The 18181-nt window shown below is 49.1% G+C and overlaps 1 protein-coding gene across 1 annotated transcript in view; it reads right to left on the bottom strand.

The window, feature by feature from the left end:
- KIAA2026 (KIAA2026 ortholog) overlaps positions 1–18181 on the bottom strand; it is a 70675-nt gene that overhangs the window by 31075 nt on the left and 21419 nt on the right. The window contains exons 2-3 of the mRNA XM_029054661.2: positions 5033–5233; positions 340–1754 (exon numbers count right to left, since the gene is read on the bottom strand). Coding sequence (XP_028910494.1) covers positions 340–1754; positions 5033–5233 — 1616 coding nt within the window. The remainder of the gene's footprint in view (positions 1–339; positions 1755–5032; positions 5234–18181) is intronic.

Below are 18181 nucleotides of genomic sequence, written 5' to 3'. Positions count from 1 at the left end.
ATGATCGGGGGTGCGCATTCTTTGTAAAACGCATCATCCCATCCCATTTCGGTCAGAGATGCTTTCACAGTGCTCTGCTTGTCACTAATAGATATCTTTTTTTTTTTTTTTTGGTCAAATTCTAAACTACGCTCGAACCCCTCTAGGACATAGCTAAGCAAATGGCAAGGATACATCTGCTTTTCGATTTACGGATCTCACAGAGTATATGACTGCCGTCGACATGAACGGGACCAGAAACTGTGCACGCTCGGTCCAGGGGGTTCCGCAAGACCCGCCCAAAAGAGAACTTTTTGAAATACCCTACATTAAGACTCCCACTGAAAAAGGGAAGCTTACCGGATTTGTGCTTCTTGTGTTTTGCTTTCTTTTTGATGATAAATAACTTATTGTGGATCTCAGGCTTGTAAGACTTGAATACTAGAGAATGAAAACCTTCGCGTTTTCTCTTCATGGTTTCGCTCAGGACGTCTTTCAATTTCCTTTTCTTCTTCTTCTTCTTCGCCCGCAATTTTGTAAGTTGGAGCTTTTGACTGTTCCGTAGTGAGTGATCTAAGGCGACGTCCCTCGGAAACTGGTGGCGGTTCGGGTCCGGATTGTCACTGTGGCTTCCGTTCACATGGAGCTGGCAAATTCGAACGGCATTCTCCTTCAACGGACCGAGCCCAGATTTTCCTCCAGAAGCCTCGCCCTCTTTCGCCCTGTTTTCCAAGGCTTCCGTTTCTGCAGGGTTGAGAGGCTCCCCGAAGCCGATGACTTCGCCTTGACCTACCGGCTTCCCGAACTTTCCTCCGGAGCCCACGGCTTTCGATTCGCAGGCACAGTGAGTTGGGGTTTCCCACTTGGTTTGGGCCGCTCCTTCCCTGGCGATGCCCGGAGCAGCCATGTAGGTCTTGGCCAGGCTGCAAACCGAGTCGAGGCGGATTCCCGGCTCTTTCTTGGGGGTGGAGGCCAACGCTCCTTTACTCGCAGACCTAACTTCTCCATTGCTCTTGCTGACGTACTCCGACTTCAATTTCTCCGGTTTCACCCGAGACACTCTCCGTATCTTGATGAGAGGGATCGGATACTCGGGGGCCTGAAAGGGTTTCTGTTTGTAAATTCGTACGTCGGCCCCACAGAACTGTGGAAAATGGACGTAAGCGTTTTCCAGGTAATCGTAGCCGAGAATCACTTCTCTGCATTCGTGGATGGGCTGTCCCAGCACGGCATCCTGAACATCTTTCTGGGTCTCGTACACAAAGTCGCACAGGCCCTTCAGCAGCCACACTCTTTGGTAAAAGGGGAGTTGGTGAAATGATCTCTCTTCCAGCGGGCTGACTTCTCCGATGACTTTAAAAAACTGAGGACACAGGCCGAGTTTTTCGGCACAGCTGTCGGGGCTCTCCGTCTGCCTGACGACGGCGTACCACTGCTGCACCTTCTGCCTCAGGGCCGCTTCCCACGTCTTGTAAGGCAGGGTGGGTCTTCTGTGTAAGGTGGCCCTGCGGTGAGGAGGGCTCAACAGAGACGTCATTATTTTAGACAAGAAAGCATTACACTGAGGCATCAGGAGGCAGCGCTCCAATTCATAAAAGACGATCTCGGGCAAGTTGAGGATCTGTTGGGCTAAACAAAGGAAGTGGCCAATAGCTGGAATTTCCCACAAGTTCTCCATGAAGGTGGGTGCTGCTTGAGCCAAGAGCCTTCTTTCCCACTCTTCGATTTCCTTCTGACTGGCTTCTTCGGCTTCTTTCCTTTCTTGCTCCCGTAATCTGATCGGAAACACAGATTAAGAGCAATGGATTTTACTGACCGAGTCTCTTCAAATGAACAACCCCTAACGAAGTTCTAGCACTGAGAAATAACGATAATGACCGCGGCCTCCGTTAAGCCTTCACGAGGTGCCAAGCAATAGGGTAGAAAGGAAGCAGTCGGGTCGCACGCGGTCCCCGTCCCACGTGGGGTTTACGGTCCAAGGGGGAGGGAGAACTGGGGGAAAAGGTCTAAAGGGGAGGCCGTGGGGGCCGGTGGACGGGCCGCGGCCCCGGAAGCCTGGCGTGCCGGGTTCGACTCTCGGCTCCGGAACCTGTCTGGCGCGTGGCCTTGGGCAGGTCTCCTAACCTCCTCGGGTCTCATTTTCACCATCTGTAAAACGGGGATGATAATACCTCGCCGGGCTGTTGTGAGGGATGTATTCAAGAAAGCACGAGAGGCAGTCTGGCCTAGTGGGAAAGAGCACGGGCCTGGGAGTCCCTAGGACTTCCACTAGGCCACCCCGCTTCTCTGTTCCTGTCGGCAACCGGTGCCGTCCTTACCAAACCTCACCTGGGGGGGGGGGGGGGGTTGGTCGATATTCTCTACATTGGAAGAGAGAGAGACGGTCGTCGACAGCGTCCAACTGCATCAAGCCATGAGGTCATTACCCACTTCCCTTTCTGTGTTTCCTTCCACTAGACGGACCCAAAAAGGGGAAGCTTCTGGGAAAACGGAGGGTGCCCTCTGCTTCCGGCTACCCGGGCGCACAGAGCGTAGGCTGAACTTCTTCTACCCCGCTCCTTTCCCTACCGCCGAGGGCCCCTTCCCAACGCCGAGCGACCGGGGCCCCGCGTGCCAAGAATCGGCCGCCAGAAAATACTTGTCGCCTACGGACCGACCGGGTGTGGGACGGATAGCACAGCGCCAGACGAGGCCGTACGGTGTGATGCAGGGTGGTTCACAGAGACGGGATCGGGAGGAACCTCATCCCCCGTCCATGCGGTAGCTGACGCGGGGGAGAGGGGGGAGGTTTTGGTGGTCAGACACCTGCTGGCGTCGGGCCCTTAAATCGGCTCAGAGGTAGAATCGCATGAGGCTGCTCTGCCCCTGCATCTACATGGCCTGTTAATAAAAATAATGATGATGATGATGGCACTTGTTAAGCGCTTACTATGTGCGAAGCTCCGTTCTAAGCGCCGGGGGAGATACAAGGTGATCGGGTTGTCCCACGTGGGGCTCGCGGTCTTAATTCCCACTTTACAGGTGAGGTAACTGAGGCACAGAGAAGTGAAGCGGCTTGCCCAAAGTCACACAGCTGACAAGCGGTGGAGCCGGGATTAGAACCCATGACCTCTGACTCCCAAGCCCGGGCTCTTTCCACTGAGCCCAACTTACACTGCTGAACCCCACTTGGGACGGGGACCGAGTCCGACCTGATTAACTTGTGTCTACCCCAGTGCTTAGAAGTGTCTGACACAAGACAGGGAACACTATCTGTTGTGTGACCTTGGGCGAGTCACTTAACTTCTCTGGGCCTCAGTTTCCTTACCTGTAAAATGGGGATTCAATTATTTGTTCTCCATGTACCCTTCTAAGCCCTTAGTACAGTGACCTGCACAAACTAAGCGCTCAATGAATATCGTTGATTTGAGCCCCTCGCGGACTGTTAGCGATCTGACCATCTTGCCCCTACACCTGCGCTTAGTGTGGTGCTTGGCGCATAGTGAGTGCTTAAATACCGCAATTACAAGTCTAGATGAGTATTTTAGATCTAGAAATGCACCCACAAACAATATCCCTGCCAGTAACAAACCAACGATAAACCCACAGATCAAAATAAGAAAAACACATCTAATATTTAAAACAAACCCTTAGGAGATTTCCATTTGTGACAAAAACTGAAACAGCTCTGCTGTCTTCAGTTTACTAGATGTGTAATTTGGGTAGAAATAAAAGGATTTTGAACACCAACGCATAGCAAGTGCTTAAGAAATACAACGCTACTACTAGTAATTCAGCATGTTAGTACTTCTGACATTCAGGATCCGGGAATAAGAGCAAAATTCCTCATAATTCATTGGTGAAAAATACCTTAACGCAGAAATACAAACTAGCTTATATGGTCTAAAGCCAGAAAATAAGCAGGGAGCAGAATTCAAAGGGATATAATAAACTCTGCCTGTTGTACTGCTTTATTCTTCAGGTGGTTCATGGGACTCTGTACCTTCAGTTGAAGTCTGAATATATTTAGACTCGGCATACACAAGTGTTTCCTTGCCCTGGCTTAATGGAATCCAAGGAGACAGTGTGCGTGTCTAGAATGCAGCAGCATTTCCAATTTTATCCCACAGACGTTGCTGAAACAAACTTTATTTAAAATCAAAATGAAGTCAATCATAATCATTAATTGCACAAAATGCGAATATCCCCTGGAAATACTCAGCATGCCTTCTATAGAAATTGGGAAATACTTTGTTTTTGTACCGAGCTGCCAAAATCATCAGTTAGTGTAAAAGAACTATCGTTCCTCCCGTGTTTACGAAGGATTTCAAGGTTGAAAGAGTGATTAAACCTTTCAAACTCAATTTATGACTGTAAAAATAGCAATAAGATACGGGCTATTTACTGTTTGAGTCATGCAAGCAGCTCCCGCTAATGTTAACAAAAATTCTTCAGATTGTACCAATACCAATTTCCATGGTAGAATTATAATTTAGAAACTTTGAGAACATCCTGAACTTTCTTTTCCGTATCAGGTCGCTCCTCTCCGGTTATGAAACTGCGGAACCCGAATGTTTTGGACCTTTTTATACTTTCCTTTCAAAGTAATTTTGGTTACGGTTATTTTCAAGTTCATCTTCCAAGAAAAAGAATACATTTTGGTGTGAAACTCTTTCCAAGACTTTGACTCAAAAGCGAACTTTCTAGCAGGACTGGCGTTACACTGTAGAAGTTACACACCTGTTTCCTAAAGGAGGTCTAAAAATTTAATATATAACTACAGCAGCATGGCTTAGCACGAGTCTGGGGGTCAGAAGGACCTGGGTTCTAATCCAGACTCCACAACTTGCCTGCCGTGTGGCCTTGAGCACGTCACTTCACTTCTCTCTACCCTGGTTCCCTCATCTGTAAAATGAGAGTAAAGACCACGAGCCCCATGTGGGACACGGTCCGTGTCCAGCTTGGTTAGCTTGTATCTGCCCCAGCGCTTAGCACAGTGCCTTACAAACAGTAAGCGCTTAACAAATGGCATTTAAAAAAGGAATTACGTATTTTTTTCTATGTTTCCTTTTACCTTTTCTCTTCTTTGGCTCTCAGTTGTTCTTCATGTCTCAGAATCTGAACGATTATAGACTCAAACGCTCCACTCGCCAGACCCGCCAAACCACGAGATGTCGAACGGCGTCGTGTTGAAGTAAACACTGTGCCTTTTTCATCCTCCAAACCATAACAGCCTTTGGATGTTACTGCTATGGACGTCTTTTCTCTCAAGTGCCTTTGGAAAAAAAACATCTTGTCAGTTCACCCACAAGGCATTGGAGTGAATGGCAATACCCCACGTTGACGCAATTTCAACTCTTATCCATGGACCGGATTCTCATCTACCCCATGGGAAATTTTCTATTTTCCACCAAATCTTGTCACGGCGTATGAGGATTGAAGCCCATACTTCTAATTAACCAAAAAAAAAAAAAAAAAAAAAATTTACGCACTCATTGTTAAAGACACATTAACGTCAGGCATTCTGTAAACAAATATTGATAAAAAGTGTGTGTCCTACACCATTAGCATACAACTATAAAAAAACTCTCATAAAACTCAAATCCCTCACTCCCCAATCCCTCCGGCGGGACTCTGCTACTCACGCCTCCACCCCCGGCTCCACGGCACCCTCCCCCTCGCCGTAACTTCGACCGATGTCTGTATTCCCAAAAGACGCTTAGACCGTGAGCCCGTTATTGGGCAGGGATTGTCTCTCTCTGTTGCCAAACTGTACATTCCAAGCGCTTAGTACATTGCTCAGGGCGCAGTGGCCGCTCTATAAATACTACTGAATTTATGAATAGACCGGCAGCTCCCCGGGAGCAGGTACTGCGTCTACCGACTCTGCTATATCGTACTTTCCCAAGCGCTTAGTAGAGTGTTCTGTACCAAGTAGGCACTCAAAGGCCACTGATCGATAGAACGTAGATGCAGTTTAGCTCCGTAAGGATGTGAAATTTAGGATTTTAGTACACGCACGGAAACCATCTGTCAATCGATCAATGGTAGTTATTGAGCGCTTACTATGTGCAGAGCACTGTTCTAAGCGCTGGGGTATACAAGGTAATCAGGTTGTCCCACATGAGGCTCACAGTCTTAATCCCCATTTTACAGATGAGGTAATTGAGGCACAGAGAAGACAAGTGACTTGCCCACAGTCACACAGCTGACAAGTGTCAGAGCCGGAATTCGAACCCATGACCTCTGCCTCCCAAGCCCGTCTTCCTTCCACTGAGCCACGCTGCTTCCATAATGAGCTTACAATCCAGAGATGACCTTACGGCCTCAACTACAAAGCCAACCGACGGTATTTAGCGAGAATCCTACGCTGGGAAGAGCACTGTACCAGGCACTTGATTCTATTTATTTGCTATTGTTTTAATGAGATGTTCTTCCCCTTGATTCTATTTATTGCCATTGTTCTTGTCTGTCCGTCTCCCCCGATTAGACTGTGCGCCCGTCAAAGGGCAGGGACTGTCTCTATCTGTTACCGATTTGTACATTCCAAGCGCTTAGTACAGTGCTCTGCACATTGTGTCTTCTACTTCTCTTATACTCTCCCAAGTATAAGAGGAGTAGAAGAGAGGTAGAAGACACAATCTCTGCCCACGTGGAGCTTACAGTCTAACGGAGAAATAACCGCCATCAAATTCTCAATCAGTTCCCTCGGGAACCTTCCGGTGCCCAACCTGAGTTCCAGCCAAGTTTACCATCTTACTGCTTCTCGCTCTGGGATCTCCCTCTCCTGCCCCTAGCCTTTGCCCCGATCGTTCCAAATGCACGGAACGGTCTCCTCCCGCACGCCAAAGCACATACCTCCGGGTTTTAAGATAGAGGCTCGAAGACTCAGAGACTCCAGTGATCTTCCCCTGATTTTGTTTACCTATTCTTCACCCCCCTATGGCCTGAAAGTTCCTTGTGGGCCACCAACTCTATTGCACTGCACTCTCTTCCAAGTGCTTGGTATCCTGCTCTGGTGACCACTTAATAAATACAACTGATTGACTGACTCCTGGCACGATTCAAGAACGTATTTTCTCACTACCATTCTTGCACTGGAGTTATCTGGCCTTATGCTGATGATGTATTTGTCTTATCTCCCCCCTCTCAGGATAAAGTCCTTGAGGGAAAGGGCTGGGTCCAATTATTAATATGTACAGGCACTAATCAAACCTGTGGAGAATCAATAAATACCTGTCACATGACTGATTACCAATATCTTCCTCCGCACACATTAAGCACGAAATAAATAGGATTATTAGAACTGCTGCACTGGCAGTCTATGATAAAAATGGCTTCACACGTTCACTAGACTCTTTATTAAACAATTAAGAATTGAAAATGGTTTTACTCAGGAGGTCAACAAATGCGCTAATCTATTTCATTCGATCGGACTTATTGAGCGCTTACTGTGTGCAGAGCACTGTACTAAGCGCTTGGAATGGACAATTCGGCAACAGATAGAGACGATCCCTGCCCAATGACGGTCTAAAAGGGGGAGACAGACAGCAAAACGAAACACGTGGTCGGGCATCGATGCCATCAAAGTAGATAAATGGAATCATAGATATAGACACATCATCAATAAAATAAATAGAGCAATAAATAACATATACAAATATACACAAGTGTTGTGGGGAGGGGAAGGGGGTAGAGCAGAGGGAGGGAGTAGGGGCGATGAGGAGGGGCAGAGGGAAAGGGAGGGCTCAGTCTGGGAAGGCCTCCTGAAGGAAGTGAGCGCTCGGTAGGACTTTGAAGAGGGGAAGAGAGTCGGTTTGGCGGATGTGAGGAGGGAGGGCACTCCGGGTCAGTGACAGGTTAAAAAAAAAAAAAACTGAGATGAAAAAGTAAGAAATCCTACATGTAATGCTCCAGTGTAAGCTCGTTATGGGCAGGGAACATGTCTGCTAATTCAGTTTTACTGCTCTCTCCCAAGCACTCAGTACGGTGCTCTGCACGTAATAAGCGTTCAGTGAAAACGCTCGGTTGATTGATTTCCTCGGGGACAGTGACAAGGGTTTGATAACACAGGGGCATCTAGCTTCCTACAAAATGAAGCTCTACATGAGGTGGTGTGACTGGAAGTTTTTAACCTACCCCAGAAGTCATATCCACTTCTCCCAACAGTTTCATCGGCTTCACCTGGAAGCCGTACTCAAATTCAGATGGCAAGATAGGCCAGTGAGTTACTGAAACGGAGGCAGCTCAGCAGCAGCCCAGAGGCAAAGCTCACCGCCACGGAACGTCGCTAGACCGGAAGCTCATCGTGGGCTGGGAACGCTTCTGCTAATTCCTTTGCACAGTACTCTCCCAAGCGCTCAGTACAGTGCTCTGCACCACAGTAAGCGCTCAGTAAACACCACCGATTGATTAGTAGGCCAAGCCTATTGCCACATAACATTACTAGGCAGAACACGTGAGGAGAATGAACGACAGCCAGAGATACAGAGAGGTTCCACGACCGGATGGGGCATTTTTCACTATGGCACATTATGTAAGGTCGTTGCGGGCGGGGAACGGGTCTACCAGCTCTGTTATGCCGTCCTCTCCACAAGGTAACCTCGCAATAAATACCACCGATCGACTGAAAGATTCAGGCCCAATCCTTTGGAATGATATACCGAATGGCAGTCTCGAAAGCCCGCGGAGCGACCTGTCTCACAGTTCGTATTCCCGGGTCACCCGATCGGGCGAGTAGGGGGACGAGCCGGGGAAGAGCGAGGCGGGACTTTCCGTGAAGGTGGGGGAGAAGGAACCCGGTTACGACTGTGGGAGCGTGTGAGGTTTCCTCCGAAACCGAAGCACGTGTGGGTGACCCTGGAGCTGAGCCCGGCTTCGTGGAGGGGCCCGGGCTGGACCGCCACAGCCGGGGATCTCCCGTCTGGTCGCGGAGAGAAGCCTCCTCTGCCGCTGCTGCTCTCGGGGCTGTAGGAGGGGAGAGGAGGGAGCCAGAAAGCTGCCATCAGTGCCGTCCTAAATGAGAAATAAATCCCCCGGCACCGGGGCTCCCGGGTCTGTGGATACGACTGGCGGGGCGGGGGGCGGGGGAGACGGCGCCGGGGATTCTTTTCATTTAAAAATAAAAAAATAAATCCTCTGGTGTTGGGGCCGTCCAGTCTGTGGATAGGCCTGGCCGGGAGAGGAGCTGCCGGGGGCGTGGACATTCTTTTTATTTAAAAATAAATGAAAAATCAATCCCCAGGGGCCGGTGAGCCTGGCTTCCACCCGTCTCCCCCGCCCCCCCCTCCTCCGTCTCCCTACGTGGCTCTGCCCCCCCCCAGAAATCAGGGCGGCCGCGGGCACGGAGAAACGGCAGCCCCGGCTGCGAACCCCCGCTGTAGCAAGGGCAGAGGAGCTGGGCCCGGGGAAGGAGACCGAGCTGGATTTTTCAGAAACACGCTCGCCGTCTCTCGGAGGTGGCTTTAATAAAGGTTCAGATCCTGTCGGCGGGGATAAGAACGGGCCACTCACGTCAGCGGGGACCAGTCAGAGGACGCGGCTCATACCCGGGCCACAAACGAACCCCTTCGACCGAAGGCAGGAAGGTCCGACAGGGGCACCCGGGACGGCCACAATCCGGTCAACTGTGAAGCAGAGTGGCCAAGGGGGAAGAGCACGGGCCTGGGCATCAGAGGACCCCGGGTTTTAATCCCGGCTCCGCCACTTGCCCGCTGTGTGCCCTTGGATAAGCCGCTTCACTTCTCTGCACCATCTGTATAATGGGGATTAACATCAACTTCCTCTACTTAAACTGCGTGCCCCAAGTGGGACGGGGACCGCGTCCAAACTATCTCGCATCTACCCCAGTGCTCAGAACGATACTTGGCACATAGAAAGCCCTTAACAAGTACCCTAATTATTATTAGAGATAGTTTAGCGGGTAGGCAGTGTCGTGTACCCCTGCTAGATTGTCAGCTCCTCAAAGGCAGCGACCGTGTGCGCTACTGTGCTCCATACCAGGTGCTCGGGAGAGCATCTTCCTTAGTAGACGTGATTCCCGTACTCGAGGCGCTTACGACAAGAGAGGCAGATACTAAAATTACAGGTAGAGGGAAGCGATGGAGTAGAACGCCACGTATAAATGTGGCACGGTGAGGGGAGTAGAGCGGAAGAAGAGTTTGGATATACTGAGGGGAGTTGAGCGAGTGCCTTAAAGCCGACGGCCGGGAGTTTCTGCTTGACGTGGAGAGGAAGGTGCAAAGCGCTGGAGGCTTTCGAGGAGCGGGGAGACGCGCACAGTTCGTTGCGGGCGGGGAATGTGTCTGTTAGATGATATGGCACTCTCCCAAGCGCTCAGTACAGTGCCCTGCACACAGTAAGTGCTCGGAAAATACCACCGATTGATCGATGCGCAGAACAAAACCATCTGGGCAGAAGAGTGATGTACGGACTTGGAGACGGGAGAGACTGGAGGGGAGGAGGTCTAGCGAGGAGGCCGATGCAGTAGACGAGTCAGGATTTGACAAGCGCCTTGACCAGCACGGTGGCATTCTGAATGGGGAGGCGGCGGGAAGAAGGGTGTGAGAGTGTTCCGGAGACGGTGACAGACTGAATTGGTATCTGGTGCTATTTTTTCATTCTTGCTTCACAAATACGGAAGGAAAAAAATAGTGTCACGTTGGAAAGGATTACATGAATTTGGAAACATTATATTCAGATGGCATCTTGCTTGCTCAATAAATAAGTCTTTGAAATGATCTACATCAACTTACAATCTTCTCATAATAAAAGCTTAAAAAGCTGCCAAAATAAAATTGCATCAGTTACTGGAAGTACAAAAAACACATTAGAAAGTGTCTCTAGCTGAAGACCTTGGAGACCATTCTGAAACTATTTTTCAAGGCATAATTTATTTAAGTCGGCAAACTGCAGCTAAAGCAACGATGCAATACTCCAAAGAGCAATTCTCAAGATTGTCACATGTCACAACTAATTACCGAAAAGGAAAATATTTCAATCAGACGGTTTCCATTTCTTGAGTAAAGTGTTTCAGGTTCAAAAAGGAATTTAAAAACATCTATCCTCTCAAAATTAAACTTGGCGAGTGCCAAACTCTCCCCGGCTGGCCTGCTGATTCTGTTGCACCGTACCCTCCCAAGCGTTAGTACGGCGCTCTGCATATAGTAAGCTCTCGATAAATACCACTGATTATATGAACCAACCTGGAATGCGTAACTAAACCCTATGCCACACTTCAGTCACTCCTTAGACCCCCTCCCCCCCACCAAACGGTGGTGCCTGGGGCACCCAGCAGTTTGGGTGGGCAAGGGGGCTGTGTCTGGTCCATCGGAGGCTACCTGGAATCCAACAAAGATCCTCTTTACTTCAATTAAAGCTCCAGGAAGCCCTCGAGGATCGTGGCTTCTCATTTTGGGCCACCTCACCTGCAGCCCAGACCAGAACCTGGGGCTCGCTCTGACTCAAGAGACCTTGAAGAAGAAAGAAAGGGCTGTGGTAGCCTGCGGAGAGCTATTGCCTAATGCCCCAGGCCCTGATCCCCAATGACTGACCGACTGACTGGGCAGCAATTGGCCTCAGAGCTGACAAAGGTGGCAAAGGGAGTGACACTGAAATCCCTCCTTCGTCCCTGCCTTGCAACCTCAGAGCTCCTAGAGAGAAGGCAGAGGATGTAAAACCCTCTGAAATCTCTCCCAACTCTCACTGGTCCACGCCACGTCACACCACACCACTCTTTCCTTGGGAATGTGGCTTCCGGAGGCAGAATCCCCTCACCATTTCCCTTTCGCTCCTTCTGCGCCTTGTCTCCCTTGCTCTTTCCCTGAGGTTCTGTGGCCAGAGTCTTTCCGTGCCCCCATGAGGTTCCGGGGTTGGGCACGGTGGGACTTTCCCTCCCCGCCAGCAGATTTCCGGGCCATTACGGCTCAGGCAGAGGGTGCGGAGGCTGGTGGCCCCGGCCTCGGCAAGAGCCCTGCGGCTCGACAGACCGGCACCGCGGGCTGACGGCGAGGGCGGGGGCTCCTGAACCTGGACACCAGCTTTGGCCCCGGATCATTCGCCAGGCTGTCTGGTTTGGGTGAGAGACACATTGGCTCACCTCCGCTGGGATTCAGAACTGGGGAATGAGAGGAACCTCGGGTCCATCCTCAGAAGGAACTGAAGGACCCCAACTGAGTTTTGGGGCTCCACTTCTAGCACCCTCCTAGTTCCAAGAGGCAGGTTGGACTAGTTATCACTTCCCACCCTGTCCCCCACATTGTGGGGGGGGAGGGGGTGGATGGAGGAGAGAAGAGGGGCAGAATGACACATTTCATCTTCATAGCTACGCTGTGAGGGAGATGAATGTATTATCCCTCAGTTTCTAGATGAGGAAACTGAGGCCCAGAAAGGTTAAATGGCAGAGCTGGAACCAGAGGCCAAGTCTCTCGACTCTGCCCGATGCTCTTTCCATTGGATCACACAGTCTCGTTTCCTGAGTGCTATTTCCGGCACACTGCACTCGCATGGGGCTGTCTGCTATTTTCCTTTTACGGGCTGTTGCTTAGACATTCATATCCAAAGCTCAATTAGTCAGTTTGATCCCTAATTCTCTGCCAAAACGACGCCCAGACAGGATTTTCTTTGATAGGGACAAATACTACCATCATAGAATAGATTTCCTAAAAAGCGGTCCGTTCTGCTACCGCTCAGGTGAATCTGGCTCAGAAACCCCCATCTCTTACAGAAGAACCCCCCCCCCCACTTCGCCGCCGACAGTCCACCACTCTTCCCACCTTCAAAACCCGCCTAAAATCACACCTCTGCCAAGAGGCCTTCCCTTACTAACCCCCTTTATTTCCCCTATCCGTCCTCCCCTCTGGGTCAACTGCGCACTCGGCTGCGTAACCATCGAGCACTTCGATACTCACCCGGGTATTGTGAGAATCTGCAAATTCTAATTGTAAGAATATGCAAATATTCTTATTACTCTACCCTCTCCCCGGTCTAATCTATTTTAATGTCTGTCTCCCCCATAGACTGTAAACTTTGTCATACTGTACTTTCCCAAGCGCTTGGTACAGAAGTTGGCACAAAATACTCAAATAAATACTACCGATCGATTGTCTGAGACGACTGGGCTTGTTGTGCAAGTGACTTACGAGTTAAGTTTCTTTACCTCCCCAACTGTCCATATCTTCATTCGGCAAATGGTAAAGTGACTATATTCACCCTTTATCTTCCTTCTCAGTATCAGCTTAGTATAGGTCGTGTCATTCTGCCTGATAAGTAAAAATATGCCCCTGCACTTGGACATGTGAAAGCTATAAACCTGCTATTTGTCTCATCCTTTTATTTTTGGCGTGTCAGCTGACCACGTACAGACTCAGTATTAGGTTGGCGCAGCGCTTCTCCGAAGTTAGTATCAAAATGAATTTAGTTTAAGTCTAGTCAGCCCTAACATATATAAACAGGACAAGCGTGGGAATAGTGAACCTAGAAATAGAAGTACAGATGTGATTTAAGAGACAGAAAAGAGACAGCGATGTCAAAACACGTTGGGAAAAGAAAAGAACCAAAATGGGAGCGGAATTTAAAAACACCCTCGAAACCACGAGACGGAAGAAAAGGAAACACAGACTGGGTCCCTGCTGCTACAGACTGTTCAAAAGTACAAGGTCTGTAAAATGCTGGTTGATCTTGGGCCCCCATTAAAAAAAAAAAATGGTGATTGCCAATCCAGACAAGGGAGAGAAGTAAAAAGTCTGTGGGGCGTCTCTGACCCTTGAGGTTCAGAAGTCCGGGAAAATAAAGCCCTATACTATAAATAGGGTTTTACCTTCAATCTTCCTGTTTCCACTGAGGTACAGCCAGAGTCCCAGTTCCTTCCTGAAGAAATGAGAAGGAAGAGGAGGGGGAAACAAAGAATAGCCCCTTCTCCCCCACCCAAATACACACACACACACACACACACACAAGTAGGAAGGTGAAACAAGAAAAAAAGAAGTAAATGCAAGCAAGGCTCCCCGCACTCTCTTCCCTCCTCTCTTATCCAGACTCAGCATGCTCTCGGGCTGCACTTAGCAAAGCGGGGCAGGCAAGATCATCGGTGTTTCCTAACAAATTCACTACGGAGGGAGCCTGACAAGGTAGACCTGATCTTAAAATCTACTGACATTTTCATGATTCGTGGCTCAGTGGAAAAGAGCCTGGGCTTCGGAGTCAGAGGTCACGAGTTCGACTCCCGGCTCTGCCACTTGTCAGCTGTGTGACTGTGGGCAAGTCACTTAACTTCTCTGTGCCTCAGTTACCTCATCTGTAAAATGGGGATTAACTGTGAGCCTCACGTGGGACAACCTGATTACCCTGTATCTCCCCCAGCGCTTAGAACAGTGCTCTGCACATAGTAAGCGCTTAACAAATACCAACATCATTATTATTATTATTATTATTATTATTATTATCTATTACATTTGCTAAGTGCTCACTTGGTGTAAGGTACTGTTCTTAGCTAGGTAAAGGTGCAAGGATCATTTTTGGACTCTGAGAATTAAGCAGCAGCAAGGTCTGCAAACTACTTCTTTCCATGAAAGGACTTGTGTAGGTGGGTTCCTTATTTCCACTCCCTTCATCAATCAATGGTTTCTATTGAGCGCCTACTGTGTGCAGAGCACTGTACTAAGCGTTTGGGAGAGTACAATCTAACAGAGTCGGCAGACACGTCCTCTGCCCACGAAAGGCTTATGGTCTAGAGGGGGAGATGTTAATAATCTGCAAACACCTGAGAGGATGGAAAAGTGGCTGAGAAGCAGTGGTGCCTAATGGAAAAGAGCATGGGCCTGGGAGTCAGAAGGACCTAGGTTCTAATTCTGGCCCCGCCGCTCATCTGTCGTGGGACCTTGGGCAAGTCACTTAACTTCTCCGTGCCTCAGTTACCTCACCTGTAAAATGGGGATTAAGACTGTGAACCTCACACGGGACAGGGACTGGGTCCAACCTAAATAGCTTATATCTATCCCAGCGCTTAGAACAGTGCTTAATGGAAACCGTTATTATTATTATGAATTGGTTTTGGAAGGGAAAAATGACAATAGAATGGGGTGGCCATCTCCCTGGATTCGGTTCCCTGCCTCACCGGGGGGTAAATGCACAAGCATCACCGACAACCCTGGCCAGTGGGGTCATTAGGCTTGTGACTGAAGCATAAGTGGTTGAGGATTCTCTTCTTTCAGGTGTTTTTTAATGGGCGAGTTCTTAGCCTCCGGAGATGCAGAAGGCCGCCAGAGGAGTGGGGATAAAGTTTGAAAAAAGTCACCTCCCACGGTTGGAGCAAACAGAATTGGGTTGGGGGGGGGGGAGGGGCGTCTGATGGCAGGGGCAGAGAAGTCTCCCAAAAGCTCAAGAAATGAGGAAACATCAAGGGCCAAATTGGGGCAGAAAAAACCAAAACTGATGGGGAGAAATTTGAAATGAGCACCTGTGCCAGGTCCCTGGGAAGGATATACGGAAGAAGAGACTAAATGAAATTTTGACACTCTGAACGAGATGAAGAGGAAGGGGGAGAAGCCGAAGGAGAAGCAGTAAGGCCTAGCAGATAGAGCACGGGCCTAGGAGGCAGGAAGACCCGGGTTCTGATCCCGGCTCCACCACCACTCGTCTGCTGTGCGACCTTGGGCAAGTCACTTCACTGCTCTGGGCCTCAGTTACTTCATCTGTAAAATGGGGATCAAGAACCGTGAGCCCCACAGGGGACAGGGACTGTGTCCAACCTGATCAGCCTGCATCGACCTCAGTAATTAGTACACTGCCTGCCACATAGGGAGCGCTTAACAAATACCATTAAAAATACAGAAAGGAGGGGGGAGCAGGAGATAGAAAGACTGCGATATGGCTGGAGACACACAAACTAGAAGTTAAAAGGGGGAGACAGTGACAAGTCACGCCTGAGGAAAAGCTGCAAATCAATCTAACGATGACTTTTACTGAGCGCTTACTGTATGCCGAGCGCTGTACTCAGCAATTGGGAAAGTAAGTACAACACAACACAGCTGGGAGATGGGATCCCTGCCCACAAGAAGCTTACAGTCTACATGGGGAAGACAAGCATTAAAGTAGATTAGGGATAGGGGAAAGAGTAGAGCATAAGAATATTTCTATAAAGCGATAAACATAAGAACAACTCTCATTCAGATGTTAAGTGGTGAAAGGCTTCTGGTGAGCTTGGGCCAAGGAATTGGAGGACCCAGAATTGGGGGGCGGGGGGGAGAGAGGAGGTAACATATCAAGGCAAGAGTAATTAATGGTTTTAATTTCCATTAAAAATCACTCTGGGGAGTAATATTTTCTGGGAGAGCCATATTGAAGTGTGGAGAGGCAGACCCAAGGCAAAGACGGTGATGAAGTGAATAGGGCAATAGGGAAGTGAAAAAGAAATCAGGAAAAGTAAGGGAGCACTGTCCACTTTAAAAGTTTTTCATTCACCCGTTTGTAGGTACCATTTTTAATGGAAAAGTTTAGTAGTATCAAATGAAGGAAAATTAACCTCACCCATATGTCTCCCTCCTGAGGATTTCCCGGCCACCTAAACACTTAGGTACTCACACCATCCAGTACTGCGTCTGTACACATCTCTTTGTACTCGAGTGTTTCTTCCTACATGCAATTTATTTACATGTCTGTCTCCCTGGCTAGACTGTAAACTCCACTAGGGCAGGTGTCTTCTAACCCTACCGTACTCTCCCCCAAGCGCTTCCTAAGGTGCTCTGCACAGAGTAAGTGTTCAACAGCTATCACCGCTTGATGGATTCTCGGTTTGACTTCCTAAAGACACGAGCAACGTGGACAGCTAAGTCCGAAAAGAGGGAGTAGCCAGCAGGAACAGGCGAGATGAGAAGCCAGCCCTTGTCACCGCCCCGCTGGTGCCTGCTTTCACTTGCAGTAGTCAAAACACCACGGTGGCCGGGAGAGGCTCATTTCTAATCTAACTGACTCCAGCTACAGCTGCTCTGTTCCACCACAAGGAACGTCAGTTCAGCTCCAATAAATATTTATCTGGGTGTTCGGTCGCGCGAGTGTCCGTGTGTGATGTCGAGTGAAGGATAATTACGCTGTTAAGCGCTTACTCTGCATCGAGCACCGTTCTAAGCACTGGATTAGATACAAGATAAGCAGGTTGGACGCAGTCCCTGTCCCACATGGGGCTCACAATCTCGATCCCCATTTTACAGATGACGTAACTGAGGCCTGGAGAAGTGAAGTGACTTGTCCAAGGTCACACAGCAGACAAGCGGCAGAGCCGGGATCAGAACCCATGACCTTCTGACTCCCAGGTCCGTGCTCTATCCACTAGGCGACACTGCTTTTTTTCAGCGACTATCATATATTTTGGTCATCATTACTAGGCCACGCTGCTTCTCAGCGGATCGCTGGTGTGAGGGAAATTATAGCCAGGGCCGGATGAATCGCTTCAGTACCTGGCATATTGGTGAAATACCCACTAGACTGTCATCTCACTGTGGATAGGGAATGTGTCTACCAACTCTGCTATATTATACTCTCCCAAGCGAGACTGTGAGCCCGTTGTTGGGTGGGAATTATCTCTGTTGCTGAATTGTACTTTCCAAGCGCTTAGTACAGTGCTCTGTACACGGTAAGCGCTCAATAAATGCGACTGAATGAATGAATGGATGCTCTGAACACAGTACGCACTCGACTCTTCGAACTATAATCGGATTTCCCCCAATTCTGCTGGGGGAAAGCAGGATTTCAGTCATCAGCTAAACCCTGAGCTAAACCATTTTATTCTTAATAGGATTTAAGCACTTACTACGTGCCAGGCACGTAGAAACAAGGTAACTGGGTTGAGCACAGTACCTGTCCCACATAGAGCTCCCAGTCTTAATGCCCATTTCACAGACGAGGTAACTGAAGCAAACAGAAGTGAAGTAATGGGCCCAAGGCCGCAAAGCAGACAAGTGGCAAAGCCAGGATTAGAACCCAGATCCACTGACTCCCAGGCCCATGCTCTATCCACTAGGCACACTGCTTTTTAGCGAATATATATATTTTAGTCATCACTGATAACTTTCCCAGTCTGCAAAATGAGGCTTTGCAATAGCCTATGCGGAGATCTCTCAAGTTTTTTTCTCTCCCAACATTGTGTTCAAACTCTGCTTTCTCTGTTCTGCAGGGTTAGGATACGAACGCTCTTCTTGCCGCCCGTTTAGAGTGGGGTTAGCCTGTTTTG

This window comes from Ornithorhynchus anatinus, chromosome X5 (assembly GCF_004115215.2).
Source record: "Ornithorhynchus anatinus isolate Pmale09 chromosome X5, mOrnAna1.pri.v4, whole genome shotgun sequence".
NCBI lineage: Eukaryota > Metazoa > Chordata > Mammalia > Monotremata > Ornithorhynchidae > Ornithorhynchus > Ornithorhynchus anatinus.
This window is presented reverse-complemented; position numbering and strand designations above follow the sequence as displayed.